Here is a 20,860-nt window from a genome sequence, read left to right as displayed (position 1 = left end):
TGTGTGTGTGTGTGTGTGTGTGTGTGTGTGCGTGCGTAGGGGTGTGGGGGGGGTGTGTGTAGGGGTGTGTGGGGGTGTGTGTGTGTAGGGGTAGATATGGGTCTGCATGACCACTTCCAGGGCCTAACTTTATCTGACCAGAATTGAGGCTCTATGGTATGAAAAACATATTTCACAGTTCAAAACCTGAAAAATATTCTATCACATCATGCAGGGGGCATGCTTTTAGCCATAAAGAAAAAGGAAAGTGACAAAATCAGGCCCTGAGGGAAGGCAGGATTGGTCTAAAGAGGCTGGTTCAATGATTCTTCTTCTGTGACAAAGTCTCAGAAGCCCCTACTTTCTAAAACACACCTACCTCTCCTAAATCCATTCTCCCCAAAGCCAATTTCCATACCCTGGACAAGAATCCCATTAAGCCAACCAAAAGTATTTTGACTATTGTGGCCAAGACTTGTGTCTTATGTCTGTTTCCTGTACTTATGAGGAAAGGTGGAGATGCTTTAATAGTAGAAATATGGTTAAGTAATTCGCTGATCCAAAAGTTAGGGAGGAGGTTAAATCTAGATTATTTTAAACAAGAATTATTAAAACCCCACAAGACCCAATGATGTTGTGACCTCCTCTAAGTCTCTCATGGCTCATCCAGAGATGGAGAATGTAGAGGCCAGCAAAACTCTCACAGCAGAAGCTTCTTACCACACCCTGCCGAGAACCTGAGGTAACTGTAACCGCCACTACACGCAGTTTGCACATGAGAATCCCTCAGGTAAAGAGCTGTTACCTACCTTTAACAAAATGACAGATTCGGGAATGACGCCAAGGGTTCCGAGGGTGGCACAGTCATCACTTAAAATCTTTCCATCAATTGACAGATTCTGGTCAAAAGGAGCAACTGAAAATGCATGCATGATCTGTGCCAATATAAAGGAAACAAAGTTTGTGTAAAGCAAAACACTGAGACTTCTACCCTATTTGAAGAAATAATGCATAGATTCTGAGGGCAAAATAAAAGACTCCAGAATACAAAAGATACAACAGTTTACGGTCAGCTCGCTTGCTAAATTCCTATTGAGACTCTAATCCCAATACATCTGAGAACATTCTTAGGAGGGCTGATAGAGAATTAGGAGACAATTATACCCACAGGACCTTGTCTTCTGCATCTTACCACCTCTCCACGGGTCAGGGTGTGGAGAAAACAAAGGAGCAGAAGGTGGGGCTGGGCTGACAGCTCCTCTGGTAATAAGGCTTGAGCAAGGCCGTCACTGTCACTCCTATCATGCCCAGGTTCCACATCGTTTTAATAACCAAGTCAATTCCAAATTCTTTCATAAGACCATCTCTAAATTAACCAGAAGGCTATCTGGACTCTTCTCGTTTTGATCCCCTTAGTGAGCAGCCGGGACTACAAAATGCAGCCATTGGGCCTGTCACATATTCTTAGACCGAGTCTTGCCTCTAGGAACCAGAATATGAATTTCTTAAGGGTAGGGGCCATATACTCCAGCCCAGTTCTAACCAAGTCTCAAAAGTTGAATACATTCAGAAAGACTATTGTGCATAATACTTAAACACTGTTTTCAAATTCAGAAAATTTTTTATCACGTCCAGGGAGTAAATACCAGTGCGAAGTAAGGAGGAGTTGGGCTCAGAGAGGCACACATAGGTACCCTTCAATGATACATTCTAATTCTTCACTTGGGTGTATTCTAGAGTATTCATTTTATTATGCTGCATAACGGAGTTCCATACTCCTTGAATATGTTCCATTACATGTATCTCATTACACCAATATCCATGGTACAGGGAAACCATTCTACCCTTTTATGCACTCTATTCCTCTACTCTTTGAAAAATCTGGAAAGACAAAACAAGCAGCCCTGAACCAACTGTGTATATAATTGGGCCCAAGAGCTTTCCAGCTGGGAAGACTGTGACCAGAAAAGTGATTTTAATAATAGTACACAGGTAAATAACAACAGGGATAACAACACTGGCCTCCTCCCTGTTAGGCCAGGTTCATAACTGGACTTCTCAAAAGGACATCAGGCTCTCAGAAGCGAGCAGAGACTGATTAAACAGGTATCTGTAGCTACAGTGCACTGACATCATCAATGATCTGTGTATGAAGCAATGAGCCTATTTCTGGTACATGAGAAGTACTGATGGGACAGTTCTACCGAAGGCAGCCCAGCACATGGGCATCAGGTAGAGGCAACAGCCCCAGTTAGTAAATGTGACCCATGAAGAAGAAAGCACAGTTACAGAGGAAGTGTCTGATACCAACTTAATGTGGGCAATGTCACAGCTGCATGACTGTAGGAATGCTAGTTCACACGCCTAAGTGGGATGCACAGGGTCTTTGCACCACCACACATTGGACCAACCGCAAATACCTCTAGACACGAGTTCCATCTCTGAGGGGTGGAGGCTCATACTTTATATTTTGAGTGCACAGACAAGGACATTTCAATTCATTCAACAACTTATGAAGATTTATTACCCCATGTGTTGACTACCGTGCTAGGTACTGGAAATATAAAGTGAATAATCCCACCCCGGAGAGGTCGAGAGGACAAAACCAAGCAGTGAAGATGGTGGCAGAAAGTACACATTGCTCCTAGCGGAGCACACAGAAAGGAGCAGTTAGCTGTGTAGCTGAAGGCCAAGACAGGTTTTGCAGAAAAGATGCTGTGAAAGGTGAACAGTGCTTACTAGTGAGGAGAAAACGGTATTTCAGAATGAGGGAACAGGCCAAAGGCATGGAGGCCTGTGCCCTGTATAATAATAATTCATAAACCGTAAGTGCTAGGAGAATGCTTCAGAAGAATTAACATTCTATAGGTCTGTTTAACAAGTGGGTGCAGCATTGTGGATCTGTGGGGCATAAAAGGAACAATGAAAACTCTGTTCCTACAAGGTGAGCGGCTCCATGCTGCTTGCCATGGGGGTGTGAGTGTGTGGCTGAAATAAGGAAATGCAATAAGGAAAGTGAAGTAAGGAAAATTTCCTCCTTTCTACAGCAAGCAATACTACCCACTCAAAACCTCTCTCTGGGAAAATGGAATAAGACAATTAAACACCAAGCATATTCCGAGAAAGGAGATGGATAAATTGTACTTTATGGCCTCACAGGTGGATGAACTAAGCAACTATAAATGGGTGTAGTTACCATCCTATTAACTTGGAAATGTAGTATACCCTAGAGGACAGGCTCCATGCAACAAAAAAAATGCACTACATGCTTAAAAAGTCACCCATCACCACTGGCTGAGGATCACATGCATGCCCTCCACAAGCTCTAACAGTGCTCAGGCTGCTGGGCAAAAGGGTCCCATCTAGTGGGAGCTTTCGAAGCTACCACCACGGATCACTGAAGGGAAATTACACTTCACTGCCCTTTCTTTGGACTGTTTAGATCACAGTGGTCCTCGAATCCAGGACGGGAGATGAGAGGAGGGACACGGCAAAGGAGCCATCCAAGGACAGCACGTTTGGGGGCTTTCCTGTGAACAGCTGCTGCCTTCTAGCAACTCATTTGTGCAGGTAACATGCTCACAGACAGGTTATTTCTGCTGACTTTTGATTTATTCTTTAAAAAGGGTAGTCCACAATAAAAAGCAGCACAGGCTTTGAAAATGTCTTTATCCACAGGGGCTCTTTTTGTAATTTAAAGGTTTTGAATGTTCGAGGTTTACCACTGACAGGCAGAACGCCGGTGATAGAAACAAGCTTTCTCAGATGTAAAAGCTACAATAACAGAGTAAAGCTATCAGGCCAACACATTTATTTTCAGAGACATGGGTTCAACCAAGGGAAATACTGTTCCAGGGACAATCTGGAACACATCACACCCTCAAAGGAAGCCTATACTTTTGCCTCAATTACAATGATAAGTATCAGCAGCGAGGGAAAATGCAGAACCAGTAAACCAGGCCGCATGAAAGCAGCAGAGAGGGAAATTCGGTCAACTTCTGGGATCCGTATCAGTGACTAAAACAGATAAGAGGCCAGATTTTTTTTCATGTACATCTTGAATTTATCAGCCTCTTTTTCCTGGGTTTTGAGATGTCCCATTGGCATGCTCATTTATAGTACTTTAGTATTGCTACCAGGAAACAACAGTATCGTGAGGCATTTTCATAATGCATCCACTGTGTTGACGTGCAAAAGCAATGGAGGGGGCGGGGGGGATAGAGTGGGAACGATCTAAAATGAACCTCCAAAAAGAACCACCTCAACACGTAACAAGTTAAATGGCTCTCAGCATTTCTCATTATTATTGGAAAGCTACTCAGAACCTGCTCAAGTTTTCAGAATCCCCAAAATACTTTTCATCTTCACAGAAAGATTCTTGGCTAATTTTGAAAACTTTGAAACTCTTTCTAAAGAAAGAGTTATTTTAATTTGGTGACCCTGCAAGCATTATTCTAAACTCAAAGCCCTCCCTCAATGGCCTAATACTTAGGTGCAAAGCAGAAACTCGCGAAGGTCCTCCAAGTTCAGAGCATAATTAAACAAATGCTATATTCTCCTCACCTGAATTTTCAATTCTTTTAATGTTTGATTAGCAGAAACAAGAAGAGCTTTTTCACCACGAACTTTCCTATGTCGCATACTCCGCCGAATAACTTGCTTTTGGTAGGCTATATAATTTTGATGGGATATCTTTTGCCGCTTTGTTCCTCCATTGCTCTATAATAAAGATCCGAAAAAAAAGAAAGCACTGAAATTACCCACACTGTGACCCGTGCTCATAAAGTTCATCAGGCAAGCAAAAGCAATTTATTTATCAGACTGTTAACCATTTGAAATTCAATATCAACAGTGAATAGGAACTCGCTGGAGGTTCTTAGTAGGCTCAGACAAAAGTGAAAAAATTAAACGACAAAATACACTTCTAACTGCATATAAGCTCCAGGATTTTAAAATGTATTATAAAAAGGAGATTTAAAAGCAAAATAAGTCTGACCTTAGAAAGACACAATTATGATAAACTGAAAAATGTTTAAGATTATTAAATTTAATCCAGTCAGTGTCAAAAGGGAAAGAAAGGGGTGCGGAGGCAGGATAACTGTTCTGGATAACAGTCTAAACTGATACAAAACAATGCATATCTTAATTGTATGCTGGTTTGAGGAGGGAACATTGCTTCAGACACATTTGGGATAGGTGAAGAAATCTGAGGTTGGGTAAACAGGACACTGTCTTTACTGATAAGCTGGTTTAAGAACTTGGAGGTGGAATGCCATGATGTGCACACTTTACCTAAAGATGGTTCAGCAAAAAGTACAGACATACATATGGGTATATAATACATATTGTACTAGTCTTAAGAAAAAAATAGATGAGAACCAAGTAGCTTTCTACAATACTCCAATAAATGCCTCATCAAGAGGTTAACAGTCAAGATTCTTCTGCTAACCAGGACAGGGAATGAATGAAACAAGATTTTTAAAATAATCTTTTCCCCTGGTTTAATTAAATCTGGATGAGGTAACCCCCAGGCTCTGCCTCTGGTTTCCGAAGCTGTCACTGAGTGTCAGGTGTGCATAATCAGAGCGGTTTAGGGGTCATTATGGACACAGATGCCACCTATGCATCATCAATGGAGCTCCAGAGATTTACAAAGCAGAGAGGATCAGGGGGTAAACAGAAGAGCATTTGTTCAGGGTGATAGGCCACTGCCTAGGTGCTGCACAACGCTAGATTCAGCTCTAGCTGTTCGTCTAAAGAGGCACACAGGTGATTCTAACATAAGAAACAACGTGGGAGTTTAAAAAAAAATTCATGACACATTTTTCTCAATCTCAACTATTCAAGAAAAGGTGAAATTGGACCTAAATTTCACAATTAGGAATATAAGGGAAAATATCTACAACCTAAAATTTTACTTTAGAAATATAAAACACAACCAACTAACAAAGCCCTGAGCATTAAGCAAGATATATTTTTTAATGGGTCTAAAAGCCTTTCCCAGAATTTCTTTTAAATCCATAGAATTTAAATCGAACTTATCTGACAAAAAGCAATCCACTGGTTTTAGAAGGCTTTCAATTACCTAAGTAATATCCAATACTGGGTACATTATTAACCTAAATCGTAGATAAGGTCAAAGTCAAAGGAACTGGGTTGATCTAGCTTAGAGAAAAGAGGAAAGGGGATTTGTTCATTTCCATTAAGGACAAATAGAAATGCATCATTTTATATTACAGGGATTTAAAACAGCAGTTACAGAAGCTTTGTATTGAGATAGTGCAACGTATTACAAAGAAAAGATTTGAGGAGGCCGACATTCTGAAAACTCTTGACATTCTTCTGGGACCAACTACTCTTTTCAAAACGGAAGGTTACACCTTTTTTGCAAGACAAAAATGTTTAAAACATTCTAGAGTATACAACAATAGAAGGAAGACAAAAGAAAGTTCAAAGTAAAAAAAATAATTATGTCATAAAAAACAATGTTCCCCAGCAAATATTCTCTATCGTATTTATAAAAGTGAAATCTGTTGTCATCTGCACCTGAGGAACAGAACAGCGATTTAAAAATTGCTGTGGGTATGACGATAATAGGTAGAACCAGACATTAAAAAAGTTAAAGTTTCCCAAAAATCGAAATCACTTGAAAACATTTTTAAAAGTTTTCTAAATAACTCTTAGGCTGAAAAGTAAAGCTTGAAATGACAGAAATAAGGACAGTAAGAACACAGATATACATGCAGCTTTACAAGCTTATTCACAAAGTTTACCAGAAGAACAGGGATTCCCATCTGATTATTACGCCATGCTCCCACTAATAAATAAACTACCAGTAAACTGCCATGGTGCTGCCGGCCAAGCAAATGAAAGAGAATGGAGTCCTAAATCAGGATGGACACAAACACTTCTCTTTAAAATATATCAATGGAAAAAGCAAGTACACTAGCTTGTAGATCTGACTTGAAAAATGGACTGACTGTAGAGGAGATGGGAACATAAAACAAGTCGACAACAAACAAGGTTTGTTATGTTTGCAAACTCCTATTCAAGAGACATATTACTTAACTCAATAATCTCAAAAACCATCCCAAGGAACAGAAGGCATACATGTATATAAATTTTAATGAGGGCATTATTTATTATAGGAAAATATCCCACAAAACTGAAAACCTACATCCCTATAAAATGTATGGATTTGGTTAGCACTGGGACAAGGGGGCCCTCCAATGCTGAGGGATTGAAACACAAATTTGGTAGGAGTGGCTGATCCCGGTCAGCAGCGCCTGACTTTGTTCTTCCACAGGTGTTTTAAAATCAACAAATGCTGACATATCTCTTTATGCCAGTTGGGAAGCTACAAGTAACATTTAGCTCAGGGAGACCAAGATTCAAGTCAAGAGTGCTTTTCAGACTTTCTTAATCACAGCTGAAAATGAAGTAACAGTATCAGTATGTATACACAGAGAGGCCAAGAAACCCAGATAATCTCTGCTCTGTAACAGATACAGCAGATGGCCATTTTATCACTTTTATTCCTTCAGGGAGGATGCTAACCATAATCCGACTACACTATTTTTTAGCAGTAAAGAAAGAACACAAATATCTCTAATTAGTTAATTAAAGCTAAACTCTAATTAGAGTAGAAGTTCCATGAATTTAAGGTAAATCTAGAATATCCTGGTGTATAATGGTCTGACTTTTTGAGAAGCTAAACTTATCTACATTATATATCGACCAAACATATTCCCACATTATTTCCTGTTCTTGACGTTTTTCTCCAATATCGCTGTGAACATGCAGGATATAATCAAGCAACCAAATAAGAGGGGGTAGAAATACCATAACAAAATGCACAGAAAATAGGTAATTTTAATAGAAGAAAAATGAAACATTAATGCTGATTCTAGTCATTTGCCTAACACGTAAGAGACCCGAAAGTCTCTTCTATAAACTCCAATATTATAAAGGCTACTGTGTGTTTTCCTTGTCGTCAGGGAATCTGAGTTTAATAATTTTTTCATACATAAAGATTCCATGATTAAGCAACAAACCAAGATATGGGTTAGTTTAAGTTTTCTTTCCAGGTAAAAAGTGAATCATTTCAGTATATTTTAGCCTTTCTTGCTTGACAGCACATAGTAACTCTAGAGTAATGTAGCCCATGGCTTTTCGTGAGAAATCAGGACAGCTACAGCATGCTACCCAATGCAGGAAAGCGGGAAAAAAAAGGGGTCCTGAGAACCGACATCCTGCATAGGCTACGCAGAGATGTCCATGAGCTTAGAGTGACTGCTCTCAGAACAGCAAAAGGTGTAACAATGAAGAGCAGCTTCAACACATACTTGATTAAAATCTGGATCTTTTTCTCCATCCGGTTTAGCTTCTTCCTTATCCTCCTCTGTTTCAGAACTACTCACATTTAGCTCTGGAGCTGAATCCTTCATCACCTGAATGTGTCAGGAAAAGACAGAAAAGTAGGTCAGACCCTAGGAAGGCGAGCTATGGAGGCTGTGGGGCTTTTAAAATTTTTTTTTAAATACATTTATTTATCTATCTTTGGTTGCGTTGGGTCTTCATTGCTGCATGCGGGTTTTCTCTAGTTGTGGCGAACGGTGGCTTCTCTCTGTTGTGGAGAACAGGCTCTAGGCGCATGGGCTTCAGTAGTTGTGGCACACGGGCTCTGGAGTTGTGGCTCGCGTGCTCTGGAGCGCAGGCTCAGTAGTTGTGGCACACGGGCTTAGTTGCTCTGTAGCATGTGGGATCTTCCCAGACTAGGGCTCCAACCCATGTCCCCTGCACTGGCAGGCAGATTCTCAACCACTGTGCCACCAGGGAAGCCCAGCTGTGGGGCTTTGACTGGCCACCTTTATCAAGAAGAGGCACACCTTTTTCAATGGTGGGGTAATAGATCAGATAGAGGATCAAGACTCAAGGGCTCTCTCTCTTTTCTGTGCTCTTTTAACATGTTAGTTCTTATCCTGTGATTTATTCTTGTATTTAATGTGTTTGCCATAAATGTAAGCGGTCTCTGCGGAACAGTTATCAGATTTTACAATGATGTTATTTTGTAGAAGTTCAAAATTGCTCTACATTTTCCCTAGTACACTGATTGTCAAGCCTTTTCAAGTTCAGACAGCAGTCCCAATGCTCCTTGAGACTGAGAAAATGAAGGATGGATGAAATACTGCTATCAAACTAAAAAATAATAATAAAACTTTACCTAAATTGGATACTATTTTGTACTAGATACCAATATATACATGCACTAATAGGTACAAAAGATATAAGAAAATTCTAGGGGAAAAATTGAGACATTTTTACTCAACTTCATTTTCTCAGCGAATTAGGAAATGAGGCCTTAATTCAACTTGTGAAGCAAAACCCTAGACCATTAGAGCATAATTTGTAAGTTACCCTTCTAAAATAATGTGTTTGGTAACCATCATCAAATAAAACACATTCTATTTTGTCTTTAATTCCCAAAACCTTGGAATCAAATTAACAAGATGTCCAGAGATATAGGTCAGGATCTACCTAAGAGCCATTCCTAATATAGTGAAAATGCTCCAAAAACAATCCACAGCAACACCCCTGGCTCCCAAATAATAACCAAATCTGTCTACTTCACCTACCCTTTATAGATTAAAAAAATGCAAGAGGCTCTAAACTGGCCGTCCTTCTTTCCGTTATGCCCTTACCAACTCCAAACACAATGGCCAGGGTGACTTTTTGAAAGCATAAATGAAAACACACCATGACCTCTCTTGAAACTCCAGTGGCTTACATCTACGCTTAGAATAAGATCCCAAATCCTTGGTATGATGTATAAAGGCCGATAAAATTTGATCCCTCATCACCTATCACTTTCCCTCCTTGGAAGAAACTTCTCTCTAGACCAGTGCTGTCCACTGTGGTAGCCAGAGGTGACACATGGCTATTTAAATTAAAGTGAATTAAAAACTCAGTTCCTCAAGTCACCCTAGACACATTTCAGTGCTCCACAGTCAAATGCGGGTAATGGCTACAGTGTAGATACAGAACATCTCCATCACTGCAGAAAGCTCCACTGGGCAGGGCTGCTCTAGATACAACTTACTCTGTTGCTTGAGCACATTAGGCTTATGGTTTTGCCTGCACTACATGTCACAGGCTGACTCTCTGACAGTTAATGCTTAGGTAAAACAACTCCTCCTCTGACGCACCTTTCATACCCATGCCCTGTCTAACAATGCACCTCCGCCTCTATCCGTCTCTCGCTTTACTTTGCTAGATTTCCTTCAAAGTACTTGTTCTTGTCTGAAATTATCTTATGAATTTATGGGCTTATTCTTGATCTACCTCACTAGGTACAAATATTCTTGACGGTAGGTAACTTCTCTGTCTTCTGCACCACCTGTATCCCCATCACCAAGACCATTCCTAGCACACAGCTGACAATCAATATTTGTGTTTCGATTAATAACTGACTAGATCCACATAAATCACATAACTATTCCTTTTCAGTTCTAGTCCAATGGCTCCGCCTGCACCATCCCCTCCCACCAAAAAAAAAAAATAAGGCAACCCTAGGCCATCCTCAGTGAAAATCCAACAGCAAGTCAAAAGGCAAGCTTGATCATTACTAGGCACGACCACAAGAGGGACTGGTACCTTCTTATTATCCACGACTTTATGGACGTAGATGGTGGCTTGAGTGTATTCACGCAAGTCCCTCTGCTGTTGACACAACAACCCTTCTCTACATTCTGGACAGAGTTCTTTAAAAAAATAAAAAAGCAGTGGTTGAGGAATTACTGTCAAAGAATGAAAGATCTAAAAGAACATATCAAAGTTACCAGAGTGTATTCATCAAAATATTACTCATATTTTCTGTTAACCGTTGTATCCTATTGTATGCAAATAAGGAAATCCATTTACTGTCGACAAACATACTAATACTGAGGTAATTATGATACTTCCCATCTGCGGAATATACTTTGGAACACCACATGATCTTTAAGTAGAAAATACAATATTGACATACTCTTTCCTTCCCCCTTAAAACGCCAACTTTTAACTACATAAACCAAGAACGATATGAAAACTTACTAGGCTCAGAAATATACTGTGCTTCTGAAAGGTTTGCATCTCCTCCTTCAGTTCTCATGATTTTAATTACATGATCCACGACAAAGAGCTTTTGTATCATTTGCCACTCACTGGGCCATATGAGAGCTATACTGTGCAAAAAAACACAACATGCTTTAAGACACAAGGACATAGTCCATCTCTAAACCAGAATTATCAAAACCAATATTTAATACAAATAAATTAAGAAGGAAAAGATACATCAACAAGGAACAGTAGTTTTTTCATACATAAAAATGTTACAATAGCAGTAAAACAAAATGGACTGAAGCTATCAATACATGGATCAACATGGCTAAACCTCAAAAACCGAAGTTGAGTAAAGAACTTAGCTACAGAGGGATAAATTCTATATGATGTAACCTAGAGACACTGTCCTGGGTACCAGCAGCTTGGAAGGAGAAAGCAGGGCTCCAGGAAGGAGAAGGGAGGAACAAGAGCAAGGTAGCCTCAGGCAGCCTCTTGATTTTTATGGAGAAGCAGTCTTTTTTTTTTTTTTTTTAAAGGCTAGTGCTCCACCTAGCAGAGAATACCAGAGGAAATAACCCCACAATTCAAACAGATTCTTAAAACAGACTCTTTATGTCAGACGAGAAATTTCCTAAACATGTTCTATTAATCACTAGAAAAAAAAATCACATGAAGAGAAGAAACTCACAGTTTAGAATCTTCTTTGGTCATGGAAGCAAATGTAAACATGAGTCCCCCGTGAGGACACAGAAGAGCACTGTTTCCAACTGATGACACAGGACTACACCTTGTAGGTTTTCTACTCAAATGAAACAAAGAGGGTCAATATACTTCACTACTGCACGACTAAAGAGAAGATTTTTTTACGATGATTATTTTTAAATTAGAGATATATTTTAATGATAGTAATTAATGTGTCTCTCAGGATTATTCATTTAGATTATTAGAAAATAAAACTTTCAGTATATGCTAGTAAAAGTAAGGTACTACGATCAGGATCCATGAATTCTTAAAAATAATAAAATCAACAATAAAAAAGGAAATAGAAAATTTTTGGTATATACCTAACAAATTTTCGCCATTCTTCTACAAAGAACTGTGACACAATGTAGAGGACATCCGTGTCCTAGAATAGAAAAATCAGATGAAAGTATCCATTAATTCACTGCATTCTTAACCTAAATCCTATAGGGAAAATGTCTCCATATACTGTGGTTTTCCTCTTTCAAGCTTCATAAATAAAATGGAAATACAGCCCTCTACCAAGCAACCAGAACTAAGAGTAAAATCCCCCAGATAAGAAAACTATACAAATGAGAATTAGAGAAGCTCTCAGTTGTTCTGAAACCACTGTTCACCAGGAATTTGGCAAGGGTCTTACAAAGGTGAGATGAATTCTATCCTTTGTGGGAATCATTATACCTCTGGCCAGTTACTGAGACACGGTCTGTTTTTGTCCTGGAACAAATTTGGAAGAGAAGTCTTTTGCTCATTTGCAATCATCTTATGCAAGGCTTCATTTTCTTCTCCTTCTCTTTCTAAAATCTGAAAGAGAAGGAAGCAGGAAGCAATCAACCATCTCCTGCTGACAGCACAGGACCTGCCTCCTCCCTAACCCCTACCAAGAGTGCAATGTCAATTCTCCTGGGAAGTCAATCCAGGGAGGTGGCATTATAATTTCCACAGATGTCAGGACAGCGTGCAGCACCTTGCACTGTGAACAGCATTCTTTGTAACTTGGAAACTCGGGAGCCTTTGGGAAGTACTGCTGCAGTTTGCTCCAAGCCTCTTTAGAAACAAGCCTTCTTTCATTTTCAGATATGCATAACTCCCCTAAGTCAAAAAGGGCGGGGGGGGGGGGCCGGAGTAGAGAGAAAAGGTTAAAAAAAAAAATCAATATATACCCTCCAAAAATCTATTTTATATTTCTTAAACTTAAGACAAATTTGTAGGGCCTCTTTTCCTTCTGTTCTAAAGTACTGTAATTCTCTCTCTCTTTCCTTAGTTTCAAAGTCTCTAAATTTTTAATTTCATCTAATTCTAAAGAAGCCAGCCATTCCTTTGTCCTTAATCTAGGCCTTTCTTCCTACCAGTGAAGGAAGCACTAAAAGGGCTTCCAGGGATCCTGGTGTCCCTGTGCCACCCCAGGGGTTGTTTAACAGTATTTTGTATTTCATCTCCGCCCACATTCAAATGCCACGATTTCCTGCAGGATGTATTTTCTCCGTTTTACCTTATTACTTTACTAAATTCATCCCGAATTGAAATGCTATTTTCAAAGTTGTGTGAGACTCACGCTTAAATGGTAAAGCAATCTACTGTTCAATCGTAAAACCATCTCCAGTCAATTGACCCAGTTAGTTTGCTATTACTACTGCAAACACCCTGAACCCCGTGGATCGTTAAAAATCCTAGAAGAGAATAAGCAGAGTGCTAGTCACCACTACCCTTCATTTCCTCTGAAGATCACAGGAACGCCCAGATGGCAGTGACCCTCAATCCCAGCAGCCCCTCCTCGGCTGACTGATACTTCCGGCATTTCAGGCCCTTTCTCCTCACTCAACCCCTCACTGTGTTTGTGGTTCCAGTTTCTATTGCTTCAGCTGTTCCCAGTAGATAACTAGTGAACTGCATATAGTACCTATATGGTTCTTTACCCAGAAAACCATCTTTAAGTTTCCAAAGGAAAATGTGTTTCTACCCCCATTGGCAAGATACTTGCATGTTTACATGAGTAAAAAGGCCAGGGGCTTTCTAAATGCAGTATCCTGATTCTTTGCTTTATGTGTTTTATAACAATAAATAAACCAAGAATCAGAGAAATTAATACACCAAGGGTCACCACAACTGGTGGATAATGGAGCTAGGATATGAAACCAGACCTCTCTCATCTAAACCCCATAATTTCTAATGCCTCAAAATGCATCTTCTTAACTTCCATCCGTGACCTCTTATTGAGCTTTGACTAATCCTAAGAAATGATTAGTTTGCTTTAATATACTTATTACCAGAGAAAATAGATCACAATGTAAAAATTAACTTTATTTCTGAGTAGGCTGTTAACAAATTTCCTCTGAGGTTATGAAAACTTACTTTAAAATGCTATCCTGGGGCTTCCCTGGTGGTGCAGTGGTTAAGAATCCGCTTGCCAATGCAGGGGGCACGGGTTCGAGCCCTGGTCCGGGAAGATCCCCATGCCGCAGAGCAACTAACCCCGTGAACCACAACTACTGAGCCTGCGCTCTAGAGCCCGCGTGCCACAAGCCCTTGCTCCGCAACAAGAGAAGCCACCGCAATGAGAAGCCTGTGCACCTCATCGAAGAGTGGCTCCCACTCACCGCAACTAGAGAAAGCCTGCACGCAGCAACGAAGACCCAACACAGTCAAAAATAAATAAATTAATTAATTAATTTTTAAAAAAAGAAAAGAAAGAAAGAACTCCAGGGCAATTATACTTTTAAGTGGTTTCTTTTTTTTTTTTTTTTTTTTTAAGGGACTGTTCCTCTATATACATATGTTATAACCCAATCTGGTTCATAAAGGGAGAATATAGGAAACAATAATGCAAATACACAAACACATATTTTAAACAGGATTCCAGACACTCTGAATACACTGCCTCTTGTTTTGATGTAAGGGTGCTTTTACTTTATGACTGGCTGTATTGTAAGATGTGCATTACTCAGGTAATTAGAAAAGAACGCAAGTTTATTTCTAAAATCAGCAATGTATCTTAATAAGTCACTTCACTGCATTCAGAAATTAAATACTGCAGTCAATATTAAATACTGCCAAGTCAGTATTAATCAGAAAGTCCTCTACTCTACCCCTAGTCATGTTTCTAAATTTAGTTTCACATCATTTTAATAACTACCATGATTTAATGTATCTGAATAGTTCGACCTCACCACAATAAACTTTTACTTGTGACATATGAATTTTTAGAAATTAGACTTGTATCCTGCAATATATAACATTGCTTCTTAAATCTTAAAAGAAAGCCAATAAACTAAAATCATTTTGTAAGCAACATCTCCCAATACAAGATCAAACTAGTCATGAGAGATTGAATTCACCAAACATAATCCGATTACCTAATCCCCAAAGATTCTTCTGGTAAAAATAGAAATCTAGTTAACAGTGAGTTTAGATTCTGGATAAATCCCCTCCCAGACAAAGTCTAGTTCAAACTCTAATACTCTGGGGGCACACAATGTCCAAAGAACTTGTAAAAGAATAAATTAAAAAACTGCTCAGCTGCTAAGTAAACAGGTATAATAAACAAGGTAGTTAAGGAAGTTGTTAACCATTAAATGAATATAAAATGAAATGGATAAGAAAGCCTGATGGATAAGGAATATCTGCAGTAAATGCTAAACTCTATGATAGTAGCCAATCATATAATGGAATATATAATCCATTATTAATTCACACAAAATCCATGATAAATATACACAGGCTTTAGAATATAAAAATGCAAACATGGACTTCCAGATAAAAATGTTTTTTTCTTTCGTTTTTTTTTTTTTGCGGTACACGGGCCTCTCACCGTCGCAGAGCACACAGGCTCCAGACGCGCAGGCCCAGCGGCCATGGCTCACAGGCCCAGCCGCCCCGTGGCGATCCTCCCGGACTGGGGCACAGACCCACAACCCCTGCATCAGCAGGCAGACTCCCACCCACTGCGCCACCAGGGAAGTCCGATAAAAATGTTTTAAAACTGCATTTACTTCCAGTTCCTCCTGAAACACTATTAAACCACAGTAAGGAGAGCTTTTTTAAAGATACAAAATCATAATGATGGATACAAGAAAACAGATGGGACAACAGAAACAAATATTTTAGAAGCTTAAAGGCGGATGGATAAGACAAGAAAAATGAATTCTAAACTGACAAAAGAAGTAACCCAATTTACTACACAGAACTGGCCCCACAAATCCAGGAATTAGGGGTACCCAGAAGAGAACAGACTAAAAGACTATCTAAGAGGCAGTTAAATTCTGAGTTGCCCTTCTATACACCCTACAGATACCTGCCCCCGCTATCCACAAAAGACAACACAAGCTTCTCTGATGATATAAAACCTAAGGCCTCTGCACTGGGGGACACAAAGCTGAGATAAGAGGTAGTGCACTGAGATGTGGATAAGTGAATGTTTCCATACAGAATGCAGAGACTCCCAAGCCCTCCTCTTTACAGCCCTGGAAGTGACAGCCAGCTCTGCATTTTCCAGGCAAGAGAAGGGAAGATCCTTATGGAGAAATCTGAGCAGTCCAAGAAGAGATAATCAAAGAGAGAATTCTCCAGTGAAACGGCCCAGCCAGGACACCCAAAAAGGGAAGCTGGCAGTTCCCTGCCCTCACACATGTGCATGGCTTCCGCAGAACCCCCCGAGCAATAAATGAATTAGGACCTGCACAGGGTGAGGTGTCACGATGCTGTGGACAGAGATCTTAACAAGCTACCAAAAGTGGAAGGGACAAAAACTGCCTAAGAAGGGCTTTGGACAAATGGTACATTGAAAGATACAGTAGTCCTTCAAATTTTCAAAGGAAAAGAATTTCAGACAATTATATAACTAGGGGAAACCTATGCATTAAGTGTGGTACCCTTTAGCAAACGACTCTCACCTCTCTGTGCCTCCGTTTACTTACTCATCAGTACAATCGGTACACTAGTAATACTAACCTTTCAGCGTTGTTGTGTAGATTAAATGAGTTAATATCTATACACTTAGAAAAATTCTAGGCACAAGGTAAACATTTGATAAATGTCTATCATCTGTTTGCTATGATGACCATCACAACATCTCAGGAACAAGTTTTAATATAAACCTAAAGAGTGGGGTACGTTTTAAGTGAAGTCCCGTATCCTGCACCTGTGGACATGGTACACTGACAGGTGACGTCCGCAAAAGCAAGAGTTGAGAACTATGCTTTTTAAATGCAAGATAACAAGGTACAGCAACAAAATTCCACTGAGCTGCAGATCAAGCTAGAAGATCTAAAAAAAAAAAATAGCTCATCTACAATTTCTGACAAGCTGAGGGGAGCAGCATAAGTCCTGAAATCACTTTCAGCTCTGCCATGCTTTCTAGTCAAAACTGTAAAACTAAAATGACAAGATGAGAGAGGTGGGCTGAGACACCAAATGTCAGCGAACGAAGGAGGAAGACAGTCTGAGTTCTGGCATTGTTTCCCTCTGCTAAGCAGCACCAAGCATGAAAACTTAGTATTTTACTACAGATTCCTCAACTCTCAAAATGGAGGCACTTATGCTATGTGCACATCTATGCTACAAATGTTTAAAAAAAAAAAAAAATCCACATCCCAGGATGACCCTTCACCCCCACTTCCTAGTTGTGTAGCCAGTAAATGAGAATGCCACTCAGCTAGTGAAGTGCAGTGAGATTGTGTCCAGAAAGATAGGCACACAAATACAACTCAAGTGACAACTACTATCACTAGCACCACCAGGACTCTTCATAAAAAACCACTAGTGTGGGGACTTCCTTGGCGGTCCAGTGGTTAAGATTCTGTACTTCCACGGCAAGGGGCGCAGGTTTGATCCCTGGTTGAGGAACTAAGATTCCGCATGCCGCGCCGCACTGGTGTGAACGAGGGAAAGGGTGAGGCATCATGTATGGGTTCATAATGAGGCAATGAAGTAAGAACTAAAATAAGGAATTTATTGGGACCAACAAGAAGTCTGGGTATTAGGCTCAGCCATAAAATAGAATGAAATAATGCCATCTGCAGCAACATGAATAGACCTAGAGATTATCATATTAAGTGAAGTCAGAGAGACAAACACCATGATGTCACTCATATATGGAATCTAAAAAATAATTATACAAATGAACTTATTTACAAAACAGAAATAGACTCACCGACAGAAAACAAACTTATAGTTACCAAAGGGGATGGTGGAGGGGGAATAAATTAGGAGTTTGGGATTAGCAGATATACCCTACTATATATAAAACAGACAAACAACTAGGACCTACTGTATAGCACAGGGAACTACACTCAATATCTTATAATAACCTGTAACGGAAAAGAATCTGAAAAAGAATACATATATGTATAACTGAATCAATTTGCTGTACACATGAAACTACTACAACATAGTAATTAACTATACTTCAATTAAAAAAAAAGAATTCTGAGTATTAGCAATACATTAGCACACAACAAGAAATGCAAACGTGTTAACAGATTCATCACTGACATCCCAGCTTCTCTGGGTCCAATTTTTCTCAAGGTGGAGTTAGAAAAAAAAAAAGTGTGAGTGGGGAACTTATACAGTAGAAGACCTTGAGAAGTAGACACCATTTTGGCTTTCAGAGGGCTGACAGAATGGCAAACCATGTGTCATATATAAGGAGTCCCTCTCAAAAAAAAAGTTATTTCAAATGAGCACTCACTAAAACCAAAAAAATACATAAACAAATATTCAGGATTAATAAGGATTAGGAAATTATTATTAAGAATATATAGTACACAGTAGCTAAGAAACTAAACCAGAAATAGCCCTAAGAAGAATATACAAATGCTATTTTCAAAGTGTTCCAATTTGGACAAAGACACAGACACATAAATGGGAAATAACTGAAATTCTTCTCCTTCAAGCTCAGAAAACCCTTCAAGGTGACAAGTGACAATAAGTTTCTTCACTAAAATATGGGGAGGGCTCCCCTGGTGGCGCAGTGGTTGAGAGTCCGCCTGCCGATGCAGGGGACACGGGTTTGTGCCCCAGTCCGGGAAGATCCCACATGCCGCGGAGCAGCTGGGCCCGTAAGCCATGGCCACTGAGCCTGCGCTTCCAGAGCCTGTGCTCCGCAACGGGAGAGGCCACAACAGTGAGAGGCCCGCGTACCGCAAAAAATAATAATAATAAAAAAATAAAATAAAATAAAATAAAATAAAATATGGGGAAATTCTATTATTTTAAATTTTTTTTGCGAGGCAAGAGAATAGAAACATTAGGATCATGAACAGTTTAGAAAACCAGTTGCTCTACCATGGCTGCCATATTAGGGCCTGAGCTCTTGAGTGTAAAATATTTAACAAAATATATATGATGTGCTAAAGTAAAGCTAACAACAGAAGTTTTACATTATCTAGCTTACCATGTGGGCACAGAATGTCTTCATTAAAATTTAATTCTTCCTCCTCCTCTTTTCTTTCTTCCTTTGATTCATCTAATCAAAAGAAATACAGATAATAACTCTTCTACTGTTGTATTTAAATTTCAAAGTAGCAAAGATACTACTCTACACAATTTCAAACACAGAAAACTTGAAAACATTTAAAAAATTAGACCCAAGTGATTCGGCACAGTCCTGTTAAGAAGTGTTTCATTTCTTTCCCTTAAAGGAAAGAAAAATTTCTGAACGGCAGTTTTGCTTTTTAAAGATTGGGGTTATGCAAGAAAATATGCATTTTTTCAAACTGAAAAACAGTTTACATATCCTTCCATCAATTCTAGTCAAGGTATTCAGATTACTGTGTCATAAACCAGGATAATGATCTACATGTCATGTCACTTTCATCCATCAACTCTTTAGGGAAGAACAGAAAACTTTAGAAGGCTAATGAAATAAGAATTTAACATTTCATGTCAAACATATATAATTTAAAAAAAATTTTTTAAATATGTATATAATTAAAACTTTGCTTTTCCTATTAACAGTTCTCTTTCAACATCTGTTTCTCCTACTTGTCTACACTGTGACACTTGCCAGTTTGTACCTGTGTATACCAGTGAACAGGATCAAATAAAAGAAGTCCTAAGTAGCGGGATATTAGAATTCTTATTCATGGATTTTCCAGGTTAAGCACATAACAGACTTTTAATACACTTAATATACATAAAGAATATTTACTAATCATTAAAAAGCTTAAGCAGAGAAATGGGCAAAGGAAAGACATGACCAGATAACTCTGTCTCCTGCCTGTTTCTCTGTGTCTCTCTCTCTCTGTCACATAATGTGAAAATTAGGCAAAGAAGAAGGTACAAGGACACATTTACTGCATCTGTGTTTACATACTAATTGTAAAAAACTGAAATAGGTTAAATAAATATATATTCATACAATGAAATGCAGCTGCTCTATTTTTAAAAACTGTTTTGGTAAAGGATGATGTACAACTGTGCCAATAACAAGCACCATTACAAAAAGCCACTATTTACAGTGATTATACCTGGTGGAAAGGCTTTTTTTACTTTGTTACTTCTACTCTGCTTCAAGCTTTTAAAATCTTTGAATGGAGGAAGGGGGAGAAGAGGAGCATTTTACTCTGAAAGCGACATGAAAAATATTTTTAAGCTAGGACATCAAGGCATTTTCTATTATGGCATCTAACTTTCCTTAAAATGAAGGGTCACTGGAATCTAGAACATGACACAAATCAACCTATCTATGAAACAGAAAGAGTCGGTGACATAGAGAACAGACTGGTGGTTGGGGTGGCGGTGGCAGCATGCACTGGGACTTTGGGGTGAGCAGATGCAAACTGGTATATACAGAACGGATAAACAACAAGGTCCTGCTGCAGAGCACAGGGAACTATAGTCAAAATCCTGGGATAAACCATAACGGAAGAGAATATCTATATGTATAACTTAGTCACTTTGCTGTAATTAACACAACATTGTAAGTCAACTATACTTCAGTTTAAAAAAAAGAAGGGCCACTGATATGTAAAGAGGCTTAAAAGAGCACAAAATATTTAACATACTGGGTCACGTCACACTAAAAGTATGTTTTTAATCTTTC

At 39.2% G+C, this 20,860-nt stretch overlaps 1 protein-coding gene across 2 annotated transcripts in view; it reads right to left on the bottom strand.

Annotated features, from left to right (window-relative positions):
* Nucleotides 1-20,860, bottom strand: part of USP48 (ubiquitin specific peptidase 48) — a 68,096-nt gene that overhangs the window by 5,337 nt on the left and 41,899 nt on the right. For both annotated transcript variants that reach the window (XM_029227764.1, XM_029227765.1), the window contains 10 exons: nucleotides 19,211-19,282; nucleotides 12,788-12,912; nucleotides 12,502-12,624; nucleotides 12,144-12,205; nucleotides 11,768-11,878; nucleotides 11,071-11,201; nucleotides 10,633-10,739; nucleotides 8,325-8,429; nucleotides 4,543-4,698; nucleotides 789-914 (listed from right to left, as the gene is read on the bottom strand). In XM_029227764.1, coding sequence (XP_029083597.1) covers nucleotides 789-914; nucleotides 4,543-4,698; nucleotides 8,325-8,429; nucleotides 10,633-10,739; nucleotides 11,071-11,201; nucleotides 11,768-11,878; nucleotides 12,144-12,205; nucleotides 12,502-12,624; nucleotides 12,788-12,912; nucleotides 19,211-19,282 — 1,118 coding nt within the window. The remainder of the gene's footprint in view (nucleotides 1-788; nucleotides 915-4,542; nucleotides 4,699-8,324; nucleotides 8,430-10,632; nucleotides 10,740-11,070; nucleotides 11,202-11,767; nucleotides 11,879-12,143; nucleotides 12,206-12,501; nucleotides 12,625-12,787; nucleotides 12,913-19,210; nucleotides 19,283-20,860) is intronic.

This window comes from Monodon monoceros, unplaced genomic scaffold (genome assembly GCF_005190385.1).
Source record: "Monodon monoceros isolate NGI ecotype Baffin Bay Population unplaced genomic scaffold, NGI_Narwhal_1 Super_Scaffold_18, whole genome shotgun sequence".
NCBI lineage: Eukaryota > Metazoa > Chordata > Mammalia > Artiodactyla > Monodontidae > Monodon > Monodon monoceros.
Note: the sequence above shows the minus strand (reverse complement) of the source record. Positions and strands in the feature narration are given on the sequence as shown.